This window comes from Chlorocebus sabaeus, chromosome 21 (genome assembly GCF_047675955.1).
Source record: "Chlorocebus sabaeus isolate Y175 chromosome 21, mChlSab1.0.hap1, whole genome shotgun sequence".
In the NCBI taxonomy this organism is placed as follows: Eukaryota; Metazoa; Chordata; class Mammalia; order Primates; family Cercopithecidae; genus Chlorocebus; species Chlorocebus sabaeus.
This window is the reverse complement of record NC_132924.1, coordinates 37,204,280-37,226,561: the sequence shown is the minus strand read 5'-3', so window position 1 is coordinate 37,226,561 and position 22,282 is coordinate 37,204,280. Positions and strand designations below refer to the sequence as shown.

The 22,282-nt window shown below is 35.3% G+C and overlaps 1 protein-coding gene across 9 annotated transcripts in view; it reads left to right on the top strand.

Moving 5' to 3' along the window:
* Window positions 1-20,324, top strand: part of PALS2 (protein associated with LIN7 2, MAGUK p55 family member) — a 114,634-nt gene extending 94,310 nt beyond the window's left edge. For all 9 annotated transcript variants that reach the window (XM_007981869.3, XM_073009047.1, XM_073009045.1 and 6 more), the window contains 3 exons: window positions 6,024-6,226; window positions 7,303-7,431; window positions 14,380-20,324. In XM_007981869.3, coding sequence (XP_007980060.1) covers window positions 6,024-6,226; window positions 7,303-7,431; window positions 14,380-14,556 — 509 coding nt within the window. In that variant the 3' untranslated portion in view covers window positions 14,557-20,324. The remainder of the gene's footprint in view (window positions 1-6,023; window positions 6,227-7,302; window positions 7,432-14,379) is intronic.
* Window positions 20,325-22,282: the final 1,958 nt, after the last annotated feature.

The following is a 22,282-nucleotide window of genomic DNA, read 5'->3' as shown; positions in this document are numbered from 1 at the left end:
AGAACTTCTACACTGTTTCCCACAGTAGGTGTATATGTACCCTTTCACAATCCCAGCAGCGTATGAAGTTTCCAGTTTCTCTACATCCTCACCAACAACATTTGTCATCTGACTTTTTGATTATAGTCATCCTAGTGGGTGTGAAGTTGTATCTTATTTTGGTTCTCATTTGCATTTCCCTAATGGCTGATAATGTCAAACAACTTTTCATGTACATATTTGCCATTTATGCATTTTCTTTGGAGGAATGTCTGTTTAAACTGGTTGCCCATTTTTCAGTTAGGTTATTTGTCTTTTTCTTAAGCTGTAAGAGGAGGTCATACTATATTCTGGATACAAGTTCCTTACTAGATATATGATTTGCACATATTAATATTTTCTCTCATTCTTTGGTGACTTCTCATGTTTTCGATGGTGTCCTTTGATATACAAAAGTTTTTCATTTTGATGAAATCCAATTTTGTATATCTTTTGTTTCTCATCATGCTTTTCATATCTTATCAAATATGATACCATATCAAGGCTTTCCCTAACCTGAGGCCACAAAATTTTACTCCTGTATTTTATTTTAAGAGTTTATACTACTAACTCTTATATGCAGATTATATGATCCATTTTGTGTTCATTTTTGTGTTGAGTGTGAGGAGGGGGTTCCAACTTTATTCTTTTGCTTGCACTTTTCCAGTTGTCACAACACAATTTGTCAAAAAGAATAGTTCTTTCCTCCAGTGAATTGTCTTGCCACCCTTTTTGAAAATTGATTGTAAATGTGAAGATGGATTTTTTTTTTTTTTTTTTTTTTGAGGCGGAGTCTCGCTCTGTCGCCCAGGCTGGAGTGCAGTGGCCGGATCTCAGCTCACTGCAAGCTCCGCCTCCCGGGTTCACGCCATTCTCCTGCCTCAGCCTCCCGAGTAGCTGGGACTACAGGCACCGCCACCGCACCCGGCTAATTTTTGTATTTTTTAGTAGAGACGGGGTTTCACCGTGTGAGCCAGGATGGTCTCGATCTCCTGACCTCGCGATCCACCCGTCTCGGCCTCCCAAAGTGCTGGGATTACAGGCTTGAGCCACCGCGCCCGGCCGTGAAGATGGATTTATAAACCCTCAATTCTACTCCATTAACCTAGATATCTGTCCTTATGCCAGTCCCACATTGTCTCGATTACTGTATATTTGTATTAAGTTTCAAAACCAGGAATTGTGAACCTTCCCAACTTGTTCTTTCTTTTGAAGTTTGTTTTGGCTTTTCTGGGTTCCTGACATTTCTATATAGATTATAAGATAAGCTTCCAGTTTCTGCAGAAAAGGTAGCTAGAATTTTAAGAGAGATTATATTGAATTCTAGCTACCTTTTCTGCAGCAACTGGAAGTTTATCTTATAATTTGTATAGAAATGCCAGTAAGCTGACTTGAGGACTACTGCCATCTGTTTTGTTTTGTTTTGTTTTGTTTTTTGTTTTGTTTTGTTTGAGATAGTGTCTTGCTCTGTCGCCCAGGCTGGAGTGCAATGGCATGGTCTTGGCTCACTGCAGCCTCTGCCTCCTAGATTCAAGCCATTCTCCTCCCTCAGCCTCCTGAGTAGCTGGGATTACAGGCACCCACCATCCTGCCTGGCTAATTTTTTTTGTATTTTTAGTAGAGCCTTGCTTTCACCATGTTGGCCAGGCTGGTTTTGAACTCCTGACCTCAGGTGATCCACCCGCCTCAGACTTCCAAAGTGCTGGGATTACAGGTGCTATCTTAACAGTATTAATTCTTCCAGTCTATGAGCATAGATGTCTTTCCATTTATTTAGGTCTTCATTTTAATGCTGTTTATGGTTTTCATTGTACAAATGTTATGCTGCTTTTGTCACATTTATTCCTGAGTATTTTGTTCTTTTTTATTCTGTAGCAAAAAGTATTTTCTTAATTTCCTTTTTGGATTGTTCCTTGCTAGTGTATAGAAATAAACTGATTTTTGTGTGTTGGCTTTGTCTTTTAGCCTTATTGACCTCATTGATTCTAATGATGATTTTTTTGTGTGGGTTCCTCAGGATTTTCTATATACAAAATCATATCATTTGCAAATAGAGATCGTTTTACTTTCCAGTCTGGGTGCTGTTTATGTCTTTGTCTTGTCTAATTGCCTCAACTAGAACCTGCAATGTAATGTGTAATAGTGTAATAGAAGTGGCAAAAGTGAACATCCTTGTCTTGTTCATGATCTTAAGGAGAAAGGAGAAAGCATTCAGTCTTTCCATTTTAGCTGTGGGTTTTTCACAGATGCCTTTCATCAGATTGGAGAAGTTCCCTTGTGTTCCTACTTTGTTGGCTTTTTACCAAGAAAGGGTACTAGATCTTGCCAAATGCTTTTTCTTTGTTGATGGTTCATATGATTTTTGTTTTTTATTGTCTTCTATTGATATGATGTATTACATTCCTTGATTTTTATATATTGAGCCAACCTTGTCTTTTTGTGGTAAATTCCATTTGGTTATGATGTGTCGTCTTTTTTATATACTTCTAGATTCGGTTGCTTGTAATTTGTAAGGATTTTTGTATCTATATTTATAAGGGATATTGGTCTATAGTTTTCATTCTTACGATGTCATTGTCTAGCTTTGATATGGTAGTACAGGACTCATAGAATGAGTTGTGAAGTATTCTTTCCTCTTTCATTGTTTGGGAAGAGTATGTAAAGGATTAATTATAATTCGTTCAATGTTTGATGAAATTCACCTGTGAAGCCATGTAACCCTGGGCTTTACTTTGTGGGAAGTTTTGATTATTAATTCAGTCTCTTGTTATAGGTCAACTTGGATTTTTTTTTTAATCAGTTTCAGGATTTCTGCAGGGTTCATAGTAATACTTTTTCTTTCATTTCTGATTTTAGATATTTGAGTCTTTCCTCTTTTATTCTTAGTCTATGTAAAGATTTGTCAATTTTGTTGATCTTTTCAGACAACCAAATTTTTACCTTTGCTGATTTTCTGTATTTTTTCTACTTTCTAATTTTTGCTATAATCTTTATTATTTTCTTTCTACTTGTACTTTGGGTTTATTTTACTCTCTTTCTGTTTTTTTTAGATAGAAAATTAGATTATTGATTTGAGATCTTTTTTAACATAGGCTTTCACAGCTATAGATTTCCCTCTAAGCATTTAGTTGCGTCTTAAAGTTTTTGGTATGCTGTGTTTTTGTTTTCATTCATCTCAAAATACTTTTGCTTTGAGTGGGTGATATATATATGTGTGTGTGTATATATATATATATGTTCAATGATACTTGTCTCTGTAGACGGCTACAGAGACTTTAAAACCATAATCCTGAATATACAACTATGCAACACAGGCCAGTTAGCCAGATCTAAAATAATAAACTGGCTTCTTATGACAACTATTCTGTTCCAACCCTTCTTCCCTCCACAATGACCCTAAATCTTACATGAATACAGTTACTCTGGCAGAACGAAAACCCATCTTTGTGACTAAAAGTAAAAACCAAAGAAGAAATAGCGATTCATCCGTTAGTTGGCGAAAGCAAGAAATGTAGTGCCCTTCACTGTGCTGCTTAGTCTTAACTCATTTTGTCCCTATTCTTCAGCCCATCCGTTTAGCTCTTAATATGTTTGAATTAGCCATATGATTCAGCTCTTTAGTGCTCATCACAGTGCTGATCTTTTTCCCATCAGTAGCTTTTAAGACAATTATCAAGGGCTTAAAGCCCTCCACAGAACCTTTTCTTAGCATGAATGGGTTTAGTTCAACTATCATACATCTTCAAGGTAATGAACATGCTGCTGGACAACTGGCACTCTGGAAGCACCTGGTCAGCTCTATCTGTAACTGTGCTCTTCAACAGCACCATCTCCTCTCAAAGTATTTTCTTTCACTTGTGATTGTTTATTTGATCCATTGGTTATTTGGGAGTATATTGCTTATTTTCCATATATTTTTGAATTTCTAAAATTTTCTCTGTTATAAAATTAAGGTGATTTAACTTTCTTTATATATTACAAAATGATCCTAAAATAAAATAGAAAAACATTGTTATTTTAGGGAGATAGGCTATGTTATGAATCCTGTTTTCTCTTTAACATTGACATCTTGAGCTTAGTTAACAAATTAAGTATTACTTTGTTGATTGTTTCTTCATTATTTGAATAGCAGCTAAAATTAATAATTTTGCCTGTCATAAAAATTTACTTCTAAAAAATCACATTATGTAGTTGCTCAGTATAGAAGTCTAAGGAATCAGTTGTAGTCAAACCATGTTCTAATTTCTCTGTTCTAGAAATGGAAAGCAGTTTAAATATGTGGCAACGTAGACTGTTTTTTGGAGTATTAGTAGATAATAGGATTGTAGTTAAAGTTCACTTGTAAACTGAAGAACATTTCTCTAAGAATTAAGATTCCCTCAGCATGGAGGTAGGGGTAGTACATGTACATATACGTATTTATTTCAAGCAGTGCATTCCCTTGTATGGTTTCACTGTAGTACTTCACAAAACAAAAAAAAAAAGCTGCTTTTTAAAATTAATGTTCACAATGTTGAAGCAAGTCCTATTATGCATTTATTTGGAGCATTGAAAGTTACCTTTGAAGTTTTATTATACACCTTTGGTGACTAATTCCAGAAACCTTAAAGATGACACAATTTTATATAGGAGAAGCCATCATAGCATCTTGAAGATTCTTGAAGATACTTTATAAACAACTCTTCACAGTAGTCTAAGATGACCACTCTCAAGGTTTAGCCAGAAAACAAGGGAAAAATAGGAGTCCTATTATACATAATGATCTCATTTGACTCTTATGTTTGAGCATGAGTTTGAAGTTAATTTTGTTCTTATAAAAGTTTTCTATGCCTTATGCTTACTAGAATTAGTCAAAACACTGTCATCTTTTTATTTGGATTACTTTCTTAGTTTAATTTGGTGTTCTTAATAATTCCATCAGTTATTCTGCAACTACTTAGCTAATAGAAACAGAATACTTCTTGTCTCTGATGCAGCAAAGCCCAGAGTAAGGCTAAGCTTGAAATAACACACTCAAAAATTACTTTTCTTCTTCAAAGTTATTGTTAACAAAGTTGTCAGAGAGTACACATTTGCAACAGTTTAGAAAGTGGTAATAACCGTTCCTAGCACAGACCAACTTGCAAAGGATTGTATGTCTCTGAAAGTATTCAAAGCTATAAAATATCAGACAAAAGGATCTCCTACTTCTAAATGTTGGCTTGAGCTATTCAATCTCATTTTCCCAGAAATAATATGTCTGGTCAGAGGAGAGGAGTTTAATAGACCATAATAATAATAAGGCGGCTAGCTCTACCACTGAAGTATAAAATAGAACAATTAACATTTGGGAGTATCAATAAACAGGAAGCTAAAAGAAAGGGTTGGTTTTGAGGTAAGGTAAAAGATAGATAATTTGTGGGTAAAACTGCACTTTACAAAATTGGTATTACAACTAAGAATAGGTGAACTTTGCTTGCTCACCTTTTGGGACACTTAGGAAGTGTTAATGTGGAAAGAAAGGATGTGATGGATTCCTAAGGAGAAGGAGAGTGCTCGTCAGTTGAAAAGACTCACTCACAACATGCCTCACACTTATTGACACTCACCATAATTAAGAACGTCATTGAAGGCTCTGCTGCTAGGTAAAATTTTGAGTTTCAAAGTGATTTTAAGAAGCATATTTTTGGATGCGAATTTTGTTTGGGGGACTACCTCTTAAAATATTCCTCTAAGGTATCAAGAAACTTTTTCTATTAAAGGGCCACATGGTAAAGTTTTAGGCTTTGCAGTCCATACAGTCTGTCACAATTACCACCATTTTAATGGGAAAGAAACCATGTATGATACATAAACAAATGAGTATGACTGTGGTCCAATAAAACTTAAAGAAGTACATCAGATTTGGTCATAGGCTGTAGTTTGCTGCACCAAGTGGAAAAATGTTAAGCCACCCTATGTATTTTAGTCTATTTTTTATGTCCTACAATTTCTTTGTACAAAAGTCTCAACACTATTTTATTTAGTTACTTCACGGAAACCAAGGGAAGATGAAAAAGATGGTCAGGCATATAAGTTTGTGTCACGATCTGAGATGGAAGCAGATATTAAAGCTGGAAAGTATTTGGAACATGGGGAATATGAAGGAAATCTCTATGGAACCAAAATTGATTCTATTCTTGAGGTTGTCCAGACTGGACGGACTTGCATTCTGGATGTCAACCCACAAGTAAGCTGCTTGGATTCCAAAGCTGTTTGTTATATTTTATTTTCTGTGGAGTTTTTTTATTTTCTATGTGTCGGGGATATTGGGTTGGGGTTGTTTGTTTTGTCAGGGTGGAAAGGTGACTCTTTCCCTCCATTACCTTTGGGTGATAGAGAATATTATTATGTATACATAGCTAGTTAAATAAATCTCTGAACAATTAGCCAACAGCGGCTTGGGTGGCAATAGAAACTGTGTGATTACATCTATGGTAGAAGTTTAGTATGTATTTACCTGTTCAAGTAATGCATAAATGCATACGTTAAAAAATGTTAAGTTTAAAACTCAAGTCTGCAATATAAAGAATAAAAAATTAAAGTCACTCTCCCTCCTACCTGATACACATGCACACCTCTTATTCTCACTCTGTTTCTCTCTCTCTCTCACCTACCCCTTCCCACTCCGCTACACTCAGCCCAACCTCACCTCCCTACTCAGAGATAAGAGTTGTTAATAGTTTCTTATGTCTCTTTCTAGTCATTTCACTATGCCTTAAATACAAATATATATAACGTAATGGGTTTTCTGTTTTTGTTGTTTCTTTTTACAAAAATGGAAAAATTCTACATAGATTCTTCAGGGATTTTATTAAATAGTACTGTTTCTTGAAGATCTTTTTATGGTTAGTTACTGTAGAGCTTTTTTTTCTTTGTAATTGTTATATAGTACTTTATAGTATGAATATATATTCATTTAACCACTCTCCAATAAATCAACATTGAGGTTATTTCTACTTTTTCGGTATTAACAGAATTCTACAATTAACATAAAAAGAGTTTACATCACTCTTGATGAGTTTTTGATCATTGTTTTATACTTTCGTTTCTTCAAGAGGAACAGACTGAATTTAGAACAAAATAAATGGATCACTATTTTAAGAAAGTACTATATGGAATGAGAATGACAGAGTGGAGATAGGTATTAAATTATGTTCTTTAATCCATAGAACAAGTGCAAACAGCCTTTGATTTATACTAAAGGGTAGCAGAATTCTAGTTCTAATATTGTATAAATTGGCTTATAATTATTCTTTTACACAGGCACTGAAAGTATTGAGGACATCAGAGTTTATGCCCTATGTGGTATTTATTGCGGCTCCAGAGCTAGAGACGTTGCGTGCCATGCACAAGGCTGTGGTGGATGCAGGAATCACTACCAAGCTTCTGACCGTGAGCTAACCATATGATTTTCCTTCTAAGATCTTTCCTTTTCTTTTGAGCATGTTTAACTCTTATCTAATTTATTTTTATGTATTTATTTTTGAGGCAGAGTCTTGCCTTCTTGCCCAGGCTGGAATGCATTGACACGATCTAAGCTCACTGCAGCCTCACCCTCCCAGATTCAAGTGATTCTCCTGCCTCAGCCTCCCAAGTAGCTGGGATTACAGGCGTGCGCCACCAGGCCCAGCTAATTTTTGTATTTTTAGTAGAGACGGGGTTTCCCCGTGTTGGCCAGACTGGTCTCGAACTCCTGACCTCGAACTCCTGATCTGCCCACCTTGGCCTCCCAAAGTGCTGGGATTACAGGCAGGAGCCACCGTGCCTGGCCAACTCTTAGCTAATTATGCTATGAAACAAACATGCTATATAAGGTGCCTCAGAATAAAAATTAATTAGATGTAGTTAGGATCTGGAACGGTATTCTTTTACTTGAAAATCATTGTATACTTATTTTAAATCAAAAGTTTAGTTCCCCTTTGTAAAATGAAATAGACCAATATTAAAATACGCATATTAATTGAATGCCTTCATTTTACTAGTGGGGTGACTGGGCTCCAAGATCATTAACAGGCATGTTTATTATATGGTTTATCATTGGTAAAGTCAGGTGTTCTGATGTTTAGTTTCTATTACATGTTTTTTCCTTTTTTTCCTCTCTCCTTTTTCACTTATGGAAATTCAAAAATCTATGCAAAAAAGGGGAAAAATGAGCCCTTATGTCCATCGCCTAGCTTGAATAATCATGGCAATTTCTTGTTTTAATTAGACCCCTCCCCACTTCCTCTTCTCCTTGAATTATTTTGAAGCAAATCTTTGATATCATGTCATCCATAAATATCTCAATATTTATATCTAAAAGATAAAGACATTTAAAACATACCATTAATACAACAAAAATTAATAAGCAGTATCTTACTGTCATCTACATGCAGTCTATATTTGAGTTTCTCCAAGGTTTGGTTTTGTTGTTTTTTTTTAACAGTTGATTTGTTCAAATCAGTATTCAAACAAGATCAACACATTGAATTTACTTGTTGTCACCTAAATCTTTTTCCCAGCTTAATTGAGGTATAATTGATGCACAGTAAGCTGTACATACCTAACGTGCCCAGCTTGATCAATTTGGCCATATATTTGTACTCATGAAAGCCATTACAACCAAAATAATGAACATGTCCATCATCTCCACACATTTCCCTGTGTAACCTGCTCCCTGCACCCTTCCTCCCACCACTCTCACCGTTCCCCCCACTGTGCTTGGTTATATGCCATGAAATCAGGTAGTAGTAGTTTTCTTTGTTCTTTTTCAAGTTGATCCATGTCTCTGCTTTCTGAATGTATGAAACATGGTAAGTGTTTAATGTCTTTGCAAATTCTAACATGTGAGTCAGTTCTGGATTGGTTTTGATTGAATGATTTTTCTCTTTATTATGGGTATATCTTCCTGCTTCTTTGCAATCCTGGTAACTTTTTTGGATGCCAGACATTGTGAGCTTTGTTCTAGGATGCAGTTATTTGGAAATAGTTTGTTTTTTTCAGGTCTCAGTTTTTAAATTTGTTGGGTAAGACCCAAGCAGTTCTTATTTTAGGGCCAGTTATTCCCCACAAATAAGGCAAGACCTATTTGGTACTCCTACCACAGGGCCTGTGAGTCATGAGGTTTTCTATTCTGGCTAAGGGGGAATAGGTGCCATCCCTGGGTACCTCTAATCCTTTCTGGTGGTTCTTTCTCAGCTTCAGGTCGTACCCATGTGCAGGTTGGTACTCAGCTGAATGCTGGACAAGGACCTTCTCCAAATCTCCAAAGTCTGCCTGTGCTGCTCTTCCCCTCCAGCGTTCCGTCCTGCAAACTCTTGCCACCTGGGTCTCCCTGGGCTCAGCTCTGTCTTCAACTCAGTCCTGTAGGCTCCTCTGGGCTCACTCTCTGTATCCTACTACCCATAAATTCTTTCAAGCCAGTAAACTGGAGTAATCATAGGACTCACTTCATTTGTTTTCTATCTTTCTGTGATCTGTTTTTAATATCTTGATGTATAGTATCTTAAAAACTGTTTCATACATTTTGTCCATAAATTAATTGTTAGGTGGGAGAGGTAGTCTGGTGCCTGTTATTCCACCTTGGCTAGAAGCAGATGTCCCTTTAGTACCTTTTAATCTGTAAATTCTCACTGCCACCCTCCCTCCCCTCTCTTTTCACGTTGTTTTAGTTGTTTAAAAAAAAAAAAAAAAAAAAAAAAAGTAGGTCATTTATCCTACAGCATGTTCCATAATCTGGATTTTACCCATTCTGCCCCCATTGTATCATTTTCCTCTATCCCTTCTATTTCCTGTAAACTGATAGGTCGATCTAGAGGGTTGGTCAGACACAGATTCAGGTTTTGGTTGGTGGTTGGTTGGTTTTTGCAAGAATAATTCATAGGTGGTACTTGTTTTATTATATCATGAGGCATACGTCAGGCTTTTTGTCATGAGATTAATCAGTGGGGTCAGAAGTTGTTAGCCTGATCTACAGAGTTCCTCAGTAACTCTTTACCTAATGGTTTTAGCAAACTTTATTGATCTTTGCCTTGGATAAGTTATTTTTTTTGGGATGGCAAAGTGGTAGTATTCTAAGTTTGTCATTCCTTCTACGTTTATAAAATAGAATTCTTAAAAAGAACTTTTCCTCATCAAGTAGTTGATTATTCTAAGGTACGATTGATACAGGAAAGGCAGGATACATCTTTGATACTATCCTTTGTAGGTCAGCTTTCAGAATAATGGGTTTATTCCCCAAGAGCCTCTAGAGGTTACAGGTGACCAGCTGAGATTGGCTTTGTTTTTTCAATTTCTTGAGCACATGTGTTCAAACTTATTTGATGTGCTTTATTCTGTTGCAGTGATTATTCTTATTGGTGCTAAGATTGTCCCATCATTGACCAATAGGAGCTTATTCTAGTTGGCCCTTGAGACCTTTTTTTTTTTTAATGACCCTGATAGTCTTGGGTAGCTTCCTTGCTATCTGGTAGAACAAATGTTCCAGGCTCATCTTGTATATTTTCTGTTCTAGGCCAGGAACCAGCCATTTTTCCAAGATACTCTGGTTTCTTTTAGGGTAAATGGTGTTTTAAGACCATAATACTAACAGCGCCCATTGTCACAGAGTTGCTCACTGCGTCTTGCTAGACCTTTTTATGTGGACAGTGCTAGCATATATGCTTTTCTGTTTGTATGTTTGAAGGAAAATATATCATGAATTTATTCTGATATTTTCCAATCAAATTCAAGATCACAGGATTTTTATTTAACTTATTTTATCTTATATGCCTAATTCCTTTCTCTTATGCTGAATATCCCAGTTCTCATAAACACTGGAAATGTTAGAATTAGAATATCATATAATTGCTCATTTGCTTTATTCCACAGTACAAATACAACATTCTGGGAATAAGTATATCAACACAACCACCACTAGTATCATTACTGTGAACAGTCCCCCCAGCTCCCCACCTAGTTCTTTCTGTCTTTAGAATATATCCCACTAAGTATATACAGTCAGATCACTATGGGTTTTGTTTTTTTGTTTTTTTCTGTCACCAGGCTGGAGTGCAGTGGTGCAATCTCGGCTCACTGCAACCTCTGCCTCCCGAGTTCAAGCCATTCTCCTGCCTCAGCCTCCCGGGTAGCTGGGACTGTAGGCACGTGCCACCACGCCCAGCTAACTTTTGTATTTTTAGTAGAGATGGTGTTTCACCCTGTTGGCCAGGAAGATCACTATGTTTTAAAGTCACTTGAAGTACCTTATCTCTGTGTATTTAGGTCAGTTATTCTTTTTAATGTTTAAATTATTGTATCTTCAGCTAGTAGGAGCCTATTCAATTTGAATTCTGAGTCTTTTTAACATGATTCTAGTAGTGTTTGATAATTGCTTGCTTTCTGATATGACAAGATGCTCCAGATTATTCTACATTTCCTGGCCCAGACCTGGAACCAGCCATCCAGAAGCCCTTGTTTCTTTTAGTGGGAGATAGCATTTAAAGATAATTCAGACAGTAAGGGTATACATTAAACTCAGTTGGACATTGTTTTTAGACCTTTTCAGTAACCAGAGGTAGGAAATAAATTTTTTGTTTTTAGAAAACATATACATCATTTGTTCAATTTGAAAGCTTCAAATGAAATTTTACATTCTTCTTCTTTAGCTTTGTATTTGCCTTTTTTTCCTCTTATCCTGAAAACCTTGGTTTGTGATTATATTAACATAATTTCTTTTCTTACATGTATATAAGTACATGCACATATGTAATTTCTGAGTAATATCTGTATTAACAATATGATTAGTGAAAAGATTGAAGTTTCAGTCTTTTATTAATTGTTCTTAGGATATATACCACTAGATTTTTTTTTTCCTTCAACTTTTGTTTTGAGTTCCAGGGTACCTGTACAGGATGTGCAGGCTTGTTACATAGGTGAACGTGTGCCATGGTGGTTTGCTGCACAGATCAACCCATCACCTACGTATTAAGCCCAGCATCTATTGGCTATTCTTCCTGATGCTCTCTCTTCCCTGTGCTCCTACCCTGACAGTCCCCAGTGTGTATTATTTCCACCGTGTGTCCATGTGTTCTCATTGTACACCTCCCACTTATAACCCACTAGATACTATCTTCTTTTAAAGCCACTGAAATAATTCCTTGCTGCATGGTTAAACCACCAACTTGGAACACAGGCTTATTTGTTTTATTTTGCTTCTGATTTTTAAGAATGGCTTTTATTTGAATTTAAATTTTGTTGTATAATTCTGTACAACATTTTCATTGCTCCAACATAAATCTTAAATCCAGCTTGTCTGTGCCCTCTCCCTTTGTTTCCTCCCACTCACATTGGCTACCATTATTGCTAGCCATTTTACCATATTAGTTTCCAATATAAGCAAGTGTGCCTGTGTATCCTCCCCCCCCCCATTTTGTACATAAATCGTACCTTATGTACAAAATGTGCCTGCATTTTTTCCCATATCATTATATCCTGGAGACCACTCGATAGCCAGAGAGAGAATCTTTATTTCCTGTTCCATCTGTATGGCATACTCCATTATTGTTAATAGGTTTTTTTTTTTTTTTTTTTTTTAACAAATCAAATTGCTAATGGCTATAATAGGCAAGAATTGCTTTCAAGTTGAATTGTGGCCTGTTTACATATCTGTGATCAGAGATATTTTAGTTGTTTCAAACTCATTTAGAAATCTCAGTATTAGCTGAAATGTAAGTATTAGGGTCCTTCAGGCCTGGCAATGAATCCACTTCTCTCTCTACACTTTCTACACAAATGATGTTGTTGGGTGCTTCCATCAACATCATTTACATTCATGCCATTGTTATGCTAATGATTTATATACAGCTAGCTCAGACCTCAGAGCTCTGATTTGCATAACCAGTAACCTGCTGTACATCTCTACTTGGATGTCTCACAAACATCTTAAGCTTACCATATTACAAAGTAGCACACTTTGTTTCCCCCAGAAATTATACTCTCCCCACCCCTTCACTCTGTATCTCACACAGCCACCCATTTACCTTAGTTAGAAACCTAAGAGCAATTCATGACTCATTCATTTTCCTCCCTTTTCAAATCCTGGATGATGTAAAAAACTAATCCTGATTATTTTATCACCAAAATAAATTTCCTATCTGGTGTCATTTTCATCTCCTCTGTCACCACCATAATCTAGGCAGCCCTTTTCTCTGACTTGGATTCCTGCCATCAGTCTCCCTGCTTCCACTCGTGTCATGCCACATTTTCACTTGAGGCCCACAGAGGTCTTTCGATCACATAGGGGTCCTCCATGACCTACCTTGTTCCCTAGCCCTTCACCCATTCCGGTCTTCTTTCAGTATCTTGAACGTGCCAGGGTCATTTCCTTCCTCTGGGTTTTGCCCTACTGTTTCCTCTGCCTGGATGCTGACCTCCTTATTTTCATTTAGTTCTCAGCTTAACTGTCATTTACTACTCAGTCTCTTTCCAATCACTTTATCTAAAGTAGATCTCTTAAAATTCTTTGTGCCTGTTTTGTTTCTTTCATGATAGTTATCACAACTTGGAATTTTTTATATTTATTTCCTCTTTATCTCCTCCACTAAAGGATAGGAACCCTCTCTGTTATTCATTGTTATACCCACTGATTCTGAAACATAGTAGACACCTTACTAGGAACTCAATAAATATTTGTAGAATATATAGAAGTATAGTGAAATTCAAAACACCATCTTACGAAAAGCTTTACTCATGTAGAACCCATTGCTTATGTACTCCCCACATCATTCCACAATGACTAAAACTACTTTATGAACTATGAACAGTGCCTGGACAAAAACATAAATAAACGTATGTGAGTATGTGTTTTGGTGGAGGATGGGCAGCATGTAAGATTAATCTTCAAAAAACACTTCTAAGATTCTGTGATCTTATCTTAGAGAAAGGTAGCAAATTTGGCTTTGAGCTTAACAGCCACTACAAATTGGGTTCCATGATGTACATAGGCCATAAGATAAAAATCTTTCGAAAAGGATAATATAGTGGAGCTAGAAACCAGTCACCTATAGTAATTCTTTTGTTACTGTAGATTCACTACAGTATTATTCACTCTAAGATTATTGTCAGCAGTCTTTTAATTAGGAATTTTATGTCAAACAGAAGATGCAGAATACTCACAAATGTAAACATGAGGATTATTGGAAAGAATAAGACATGAACAGATGGCAGCGTTGTCTTTAACACTATATGGATTAGATTTTAAGGATTAATACCAGAATTACCAGAAATATAGCTAACCTGTTTATTATATTCACTTCTAGTTGGAGTTTGAGCAAGTAAATATGCATTGTAATACAAACATTTCCTTTTAAAACTCTTCAACAGGACTCTGACTTAAAGAAAACAGTGGATGAAAGTGCACGGATTCAGAGAGCATACAACCACTATTTTGATTTGATCATCATAAATGACAATCTAGACAAAGCCTTTGAAAAACTACAAACTGCCATAGAGAAACTGAGAATGGAACCGCAGTGGGTCCCAATCAGCTGGGTTTACTGATGATTCAGTAAGGTTAACAATGAAAATTAAACTTTTAAAAAGTGACTGCAACAATTAAACCTTCTACTGAGAAAATACATCACAGTTAGAAGATCATCTGCCAAGTCCGGGCGTTTTTATGGTGTAGATTGAAATAACAGTACACTGTTCTGAATTTTTATATAAATTGTGGTTGGGAAGGTGTACTAATATATAATTTATCTTAATTTTTCTAACTTTGTATGGATAATCTTTCTATTCATATCACATAAAGAAATGCGTTGAAGCATTTTGTATATGTTTTGATTTAGTACCCTTGCCTTTTTCATCAAAGGAGTTTTCAAATCATTCACTCTTAACATTGGTCTCACATTTTCACTGTGATAATGAATATTACTTGAAATAGTTTTGTAAAGCTGTCATTTAGTTCAGTATTGAAATAGTGAAGGGTTAGTCTTAATAGAAGAAAATATAGTTATTGACCTTCCTTCTTATAAATTTCTTACAAAAGCAGAATTTTAATGTCAGTGTTAACAGCTAGTCTACTACCATCTAAATCTGACATCAAAAGTCTGATCAGTTTACATATTTTCATTATTTCAGAGATGTATGGCTATCCATTCTAATTTATACAGTTGTATTAGTTTCGTCTCTTCATTTCTATCTTTACTGAAAAATTGAGCAATACCTTGCACTCTCTTATGAGGTTATTCTTTTTATTTGTTGCAGTGTTATGATACTAATTTAATGTGTACACAGTAAGCTCTGAGGCTGGAAGCAAGGTCATGCAGACTGAGAGAGTGCCTTATCCTGTAAAACCTTACAGCAAAATGACACTTGAAGAAAGCTTATTTTCACATGTAAAATTTTAACTGACAAAAGGAACCTACTACTTTAAATAATGTTTTTATTAGAACATGGTCAGCAAATGTATCATGCCTCTGCAAATTTTAGTGATGTTTAAAGATGCCTGTAAGTTTGCAGTTGTAGGTTTTTGTGAATAATCAATGTGCTTTTGGAAATGTGATGTGATCCTTAGGGTACCTGTTCTGTCTGTTGTGTTGAGAACCAAATCCATTGAACAACTTAAAAAATTGGGAAATAATTGTCAGCTGTTTTGTATACATACACACAAAATATATACATTATATAATATGTATATTATGTATTATATAATATATATTAAATGTTTTGTATATTTTTTACATATCTGTTAAGAAATGTACTTTGTTTTTTGTTTGTTTGTTTGTTTTGAGATGGAGTCTGTCTCTGTCACCCATGCTGGAGTACAGTGGCACGATCTCAGCTCGCTGCAACCTCTGCCTACTGGGTTCATGTGATTCTCGTGCCTCAACCTCCCAAGTAGCTGGGATTACAGGTGCGTGCCACCATACCCGGCTAATTTTTGTTTTTTTAGTAGAGACGAGGTTTCACCATGTTGGCCAGGCTGGTCTCGAACTCCTGACCTCAAGTGATCTGCCCACCTTGGCCTCCCAAAATGCTGGGATTACAGGCATGAGCCACCGCACCTAACCAAGAAATGTACTTTTTGTTTAATGATTACCAAAAGAAGTTGTCCTTTAGATGCATTGACTTATACAAATTCCCACATTCACCTCAGTTAATATCTTCCTTTAGGATTCTTGGATAATAGAAATTCTTCCTAAAATACATTCAGAGATGCAACTCATTATTAAATTAAGGTAACCACATTCTGTATTGTTGCCAGCTTTTCATATAAACATTATTCACACTTTAAAGGATTAGGTGCTTAAATATTGATGGTCATCTTTGTCTAGTGTTAGGTGCCAGACACCTGGCTGCTGAATTTGTTTTTTCCCTCACCAAGGTTGTCATATGGAATGCCAGCTGGGAGAACTTTGAGGGATCTTTTTCACAATAAAACAAAACACCCAAGTTGTCATATTGCTAAAGTTGGAAATCTATAGGTTTTTCTTTTCTTTTCTTTTCTTTTTTTTGACTCTAGATTTCATTGCCAGAATACAAATTCACGTTTCTTGTCCCAGGGCAGGGAATTGGTGACAAAATGGATTATACTCTTTTAATAACTGTGGAAACTTTCAAACTACATGTATTTACACCAAATTCTTGGCTTCTCAAAGCAACATGAATTAAAGCACAGTGTCAAGGTGATGCCCTATGACTTAATGTTTTAACACACACTTGAAATTTTAAGAGAAATTTCAGTTCTGCACTCAGGAAATGTGCTGTATTCTCTAATGTACTTTCATGCTGCAGCATGGAGCCTCTTTAAACAGCTTTGGGATAATTATAGCAGCACAAGAAGTTTATCTGCCAAATATTTCAATCATCTTGGTACAATAGATGACTTTTACGTCATGTATATTGTTAGCCTTATGTGATATAAAATGTATTACTTAGAAAATATACTTAAAGAAATTATTTCTTATAAATGGTATTCCTGATTGACTATTTAATTAATGCATATTAGATTTCTCCTAATATGAAATGATGCAGTTTAGTTCATTTCAGTCTAGATGCCAGTGCTAACAAGAATACATTTAGATAAGTTCATTGTATCTCAATGAAGAATCATTGAACTTGAAACCCAAGTCCCATATGAATCTGCAGGAATGAGCAGTGCTTTGCTGGGGCAAGAAGCCCAGGGGTCCCAGGGTTCTTCCTAGGTAATGAGAGTATAGCTGTGATCAAGGAAATGTTAACTTCTCTTTTGGGAAGATCTGTAATAATTAGCTTTATGGAAGAGAAAAAGGTTTAGAGTGATGTTGAGCAATTGTTAAGGGTTGAAATAGACACACACATGCATATGCTTTTGGGAAACATGATGTGCCAGCACATTAATGTGCCTGAGGGCTCCTTGTGGATAGGTGAATGTCCACATTTCAGCACTCAGGGCATGATTGTACACAACTGAAGACTATATATGTATATTTTTTCATTTTCAAATGTACAAATACCCATTGAGGTGATATCCCTGGATAAGTCATTTAACCATAACTTACTGAAATAAATGTGATAGCCCTACAAAGTAGAATTTTCACCTTCATTACAGCCATGCCTTTATTATGCAGTCTCCATTTCTGTGTGGTATTTGGTAATATCACGTCAGATACATCAGGAGTTTGTTTATTTTGGCTAACTCTAACTATACAATTTCTGAACATAGCTTTCTGAAATGGAAATTATATCAGAAACCCAGTATGCCTACAGCAGTAGTAGCCTAAACCCTAGATTCTAGAATCCGATATATTTATAGTAGTTTTTAAGAAGTTTCCTTTAAAGCAACAAATAGATTATTAAGGCAAATTTAGATAATAACCCAAGTTAGCGATAAAACCGTGTGACATTATAGATTATATCCAGATACTAACTGCTTTGACCATATCCCAATGACAATAAAAAATGATCCTTGCTTTAAAAATTATTAAATGGTACTTATTTTTCTGTATAACAAGTGTCATGATCCCAGTGATTGGAGTTGATTTTCAAGGTGGATAGCCATAGAGTTAGGTAAAATTATTTTGAATTGGCAAACTAAAGATAACAATTTTGAAAATTGCTCAAAATAATAATCTACTTACATTTTACTTTTGTAACTTCTGAAATAGTACTCCATTATCTAGAAATCACAGGCTAGAGAGCCAATAATTTTATAGTAATTAACCTTAACTAAACATGAAAAAGGCAATCCTGAAGTTTTATGTACATACATAGCAGTTCATTTTTTAAATGTTTGAGTTGCCATATATTATGTATGTGTGTGTGTGTGTGTGTATATATATACAGCTATGTGTATAATATGTAAAATTCTCCCAAAATATATGAATATAAAACTGAATGTATTCACTCATGTAATTATAACTAGCATTCTAAAATTTTTAATTACTCCCATTTCTTTTGACATTCTGAAACTTTTTTTAGATTGTTTTTAAAGGCTCTGGTTCCACCTTGAATCTGATAATCTTTCTGAAAAATATATGAGAAACTCAGAAAGTAGTCATTATTATAGTAAATTTAATTTTCTTAGGGAAAAAGGACAGGGTTCTGGATGGAAACCCCTTGGGAAATTCTTATTTGAACTTTTGAATGAATCTGTAATATGATTCAGGTTGAGATTATGGTACCTGCCCTTGTCTTATTTCAAGAGATTTGCTGTGAGAATTCATGTAATAACATCTGTAATGTATTTGGAATTCTTGGGAGAAATTCATTCTTTTAAATAATGGGATTATTGTATATAGTACAAATGAATACTCACAAAATTTAAGAATACATTTGACTAATAATTGAGCATCTTGTCAGTTTTTATGCCAGTATATATTGTATACCTGAGGAAAATGACAGTTCTATAATTTTTTTAAGGTAAGGTTATTTTTAAATTGCATTTTTGTTCTAGCGTTTTGCAGTTTATATTCTTTTTAAAATATTTCCCGTAATTCATCATGCTACCTTCTGTGTTCTTGGAATGGTTTTTGAAAAATGCACGGATTCGAACATGAGTCCTTAACATACTAAACAGCGAAAGAATGATGATATATCATTTCTAAAGTAAGCATGGTTCACACCATTTTGGTAAGACACTGCAGTACTTTTAAAAAAATATTCTCTAGTGATAAAAGTAAAGACAGGGTAGATCCTAATTCTGACTTCTGACTGTGATCTTCGATGAAATTTATACTTCCCTTTATCATTACTATTCTACTTGTTAAGTAAGGCTAAGTTAATATTTGTCTTTGCCTTAAATTCTAATTTGTAATTTGTAACTGTGATGTGGTAACTGATATGCTGAACTGAAAAATCCTTATTTAGTTATTTTAAAGTGTACCTCTTTCTGAAGTAATGTAGTGAATGGTGAATACTTTTCAGGAATTCTTCTTCCAGTTTTAAAAATAGCCCCAGATAAAGTTTCAGCCGGAAGAAGGTCTGTTCTGCTCTCTTAGTCCTAATCAGAAAGTCCCTTTTAGCTTATAACCCGTACTAAATCCAAACCCTTAACAAATCCTTGCTGCCAGCCAGACCACTCACAAGTCAAAAAAATGTAAGCAAACATTCCAGTACTTGGTTACACCAGAAGACTCTGATCTTTGCCCCTGAAAACTGTCCTACTTTTTATCCTTATACCTGAAATCACTGTAGCCCTATTGTTTTACCCATACCATTAATTTTAAAAGGCGTCTATTTCTTTGTAGAAAAAAACATTCACAGTGAGGTTTTAGTTTGTGAACCTCAGAATCCAGATATTAATCCACTTTAGTTATTACTTTCTAATTGCTTCTCAGTCATTGGCTGATAATGCAGTGGTGTGATAAAATTTGACTTATGTCCACATACAAAAGTCGATCAGAAGGGATAGTTCTCTTCCTTTTTTCCCCTCCTACTGGCTCTTACTATTTTCTAATCTCCAATGTAAACGGAATGAACACATCTATAGTTAAGGTAAAAGCCACCAATAAAATCCGAAGATAGAGTGATTTACTGCTTGTAAAGCAACTGTCTTTGAATCTTATGAAATAGGTGGTGGTGCTACCACAGAAGCCAAAAAGGTCTTAAAATTGGAAATAGATGTCTTTATTGTACTTCAGCCAACAGCAAGCCAGGAGAAGAAACATATAAATATGGCAGGCCATATATGAAATTTGGCTCTCCTCCTATCAAAGTAGCCTGGGAGCTTGGAGGAAGCCTAATTAATTAACTTAAACAGGAAAAAAGTATACTCATCTGATGTATGTAAAAACTCATCAGCTGTAAATTACCAACATTAAACCAAAAGTCATTACCATTTAAAATGTGTGGTTTTCATCTTATTCTTAAATAGGAGAGGTGGACAGTAGTGTAAGTAACATTGCTTTAAAGACATGAAACTTGTCCTGGTAAACATGGTCCAAATGAGAAATGCCTCCATCTTTTCAGGTAGAACCAGATTTCAGGCGTAGCTTAGCTAATCTGTATTTGAAATACAATATAAATATTTCTTATGTCTCTGTATCCTCTTAAAAAGAATTGCTGACTGACTTCTGTCTCTTCAGTAACAGATTTTTTTTTTTTTTAAAAGAAGTGATATTTTGGACTCTGTTGTAGAAGAATGAGCACTAGTATTCAGCAACAAGTGCAATTTCTCCATGTAATGTTGAGCTCTGTTAGAGCTTATGGTGAGTATTTGATGTGAAAACCTTACTGTGGGAATTTTTTATTCTTCCTTTTCCCCCCATCCCAGTTCGTTTTGGTAAATCTTTTCTTTGAACACAGACGCATGCTTTTTTAAACCTCTAGTCTTCGAAGTAACTGTAGAAGAGAATCTTTAAAAAAAAAAAAAAAAAAAAATTGGAGGGCAGAATGCTTGTTAGCAATCTGAAAATCAAAGCTGAACAAGCTGCTTAAGTTTCTGATTAAGAAGTTTAAAAAGAAAAATTAATTGCTGCTGCTTTTCAGGTAATTGTATTATTAGTTTCTGTATAAAAGAAACATTATTGCTATTGTTGTATAAATAAAATTTTCCTGCAGTACAATTTAAGTATTGATTTTTCAGAAACTGTCCCTATAAATCTTTTCACATATTTCCATGTGCTGTCCAAAACAAAAATTATTGAAATGTCTAATCTGTGAGATTACATACTCCTGGTAAGATATTTTTGTATATATAAAGAAATATTTACTATTGGAAAAAAGTGTTTCATTTATAGGTAGAACTAAGGTTTAGAGATAATAATGGAAGATATCTGATTAGCTTTGATAATTTTCTTTTAACTGTTTGCATTTTTTTTAACTTTTAGGTTTGGGGGTACATGTGAAGGTTTGTTACATAGGTAAACACGTGTCACAGGGGCGTATTGTACACATTATTTCATTGTCCAGATACTGAGCCTGGTACCCAGTAGTTATCTCTTCTGCTTCTCTCCCTCCTCCCACCCTCCCCACTCAAGTAGACCCCAGTGTCTGTTGTTTCCTTCTTTGTATTCATAAGATATTATCATTTAGCTCTCACTTAGAAGTGAGAACATGCAATATTTGGTTTTCTGTTCCTGTTTTAATTTGCTAAGGATACTGGCCTCCATCTCCATCCATGTTCCTGCAAAAGACATGATCTCATTCTTTTTTATGGCTGCATAGTATTCCATGGCATATATATGTGTATGTGTATATATATATATCATATTTTCTTTATCCAATCTGTCATTGATGGGCATTTAGGTTGATTTGTGTTTTTGCTATTGTGAATAGTGCTGCAATGAACATTTGCATGCATGTCTTTATGGCAGGAAGATTTATATTCCTCTGGGTATATACCCGGTAATGAGATTGCTGGGTCAAATGGTAGTTTGCTACCTTTTAACTCTTTGAGGAATCTTCATTACTGCTTTCCAACTAATAATACACTCCCACCAGCAAGGTATGAGTGTTCCCTTTTCTCTACAACCATGCCAGCATCTGATAGTTTTTGACTTTTTAATAACAGCCATCCTGACTGGTGTGAGATGGTATCTCATTGTGGTTTTGATTTGTATTTCTCTAATGATCAGTGATATTGAGCTATTCTACATGTGGTTGTTGGCCACACATGTCTTCTTTTGAGAAGTATTTGTTCGTGTCCTTTGCCCACTCTTTAAAGGGGGCGGGGAGGGGCGGTGTTTTTCTCTTGTAAATGTAAGTTCCTTGTAGATGCTGGATATTAGACCTTTGTCAGATGCATAGTTTGCAAGTATTTTCTCCCATTCTATAGGCTGTCTGTTTACTCTGTTCAGTTGCT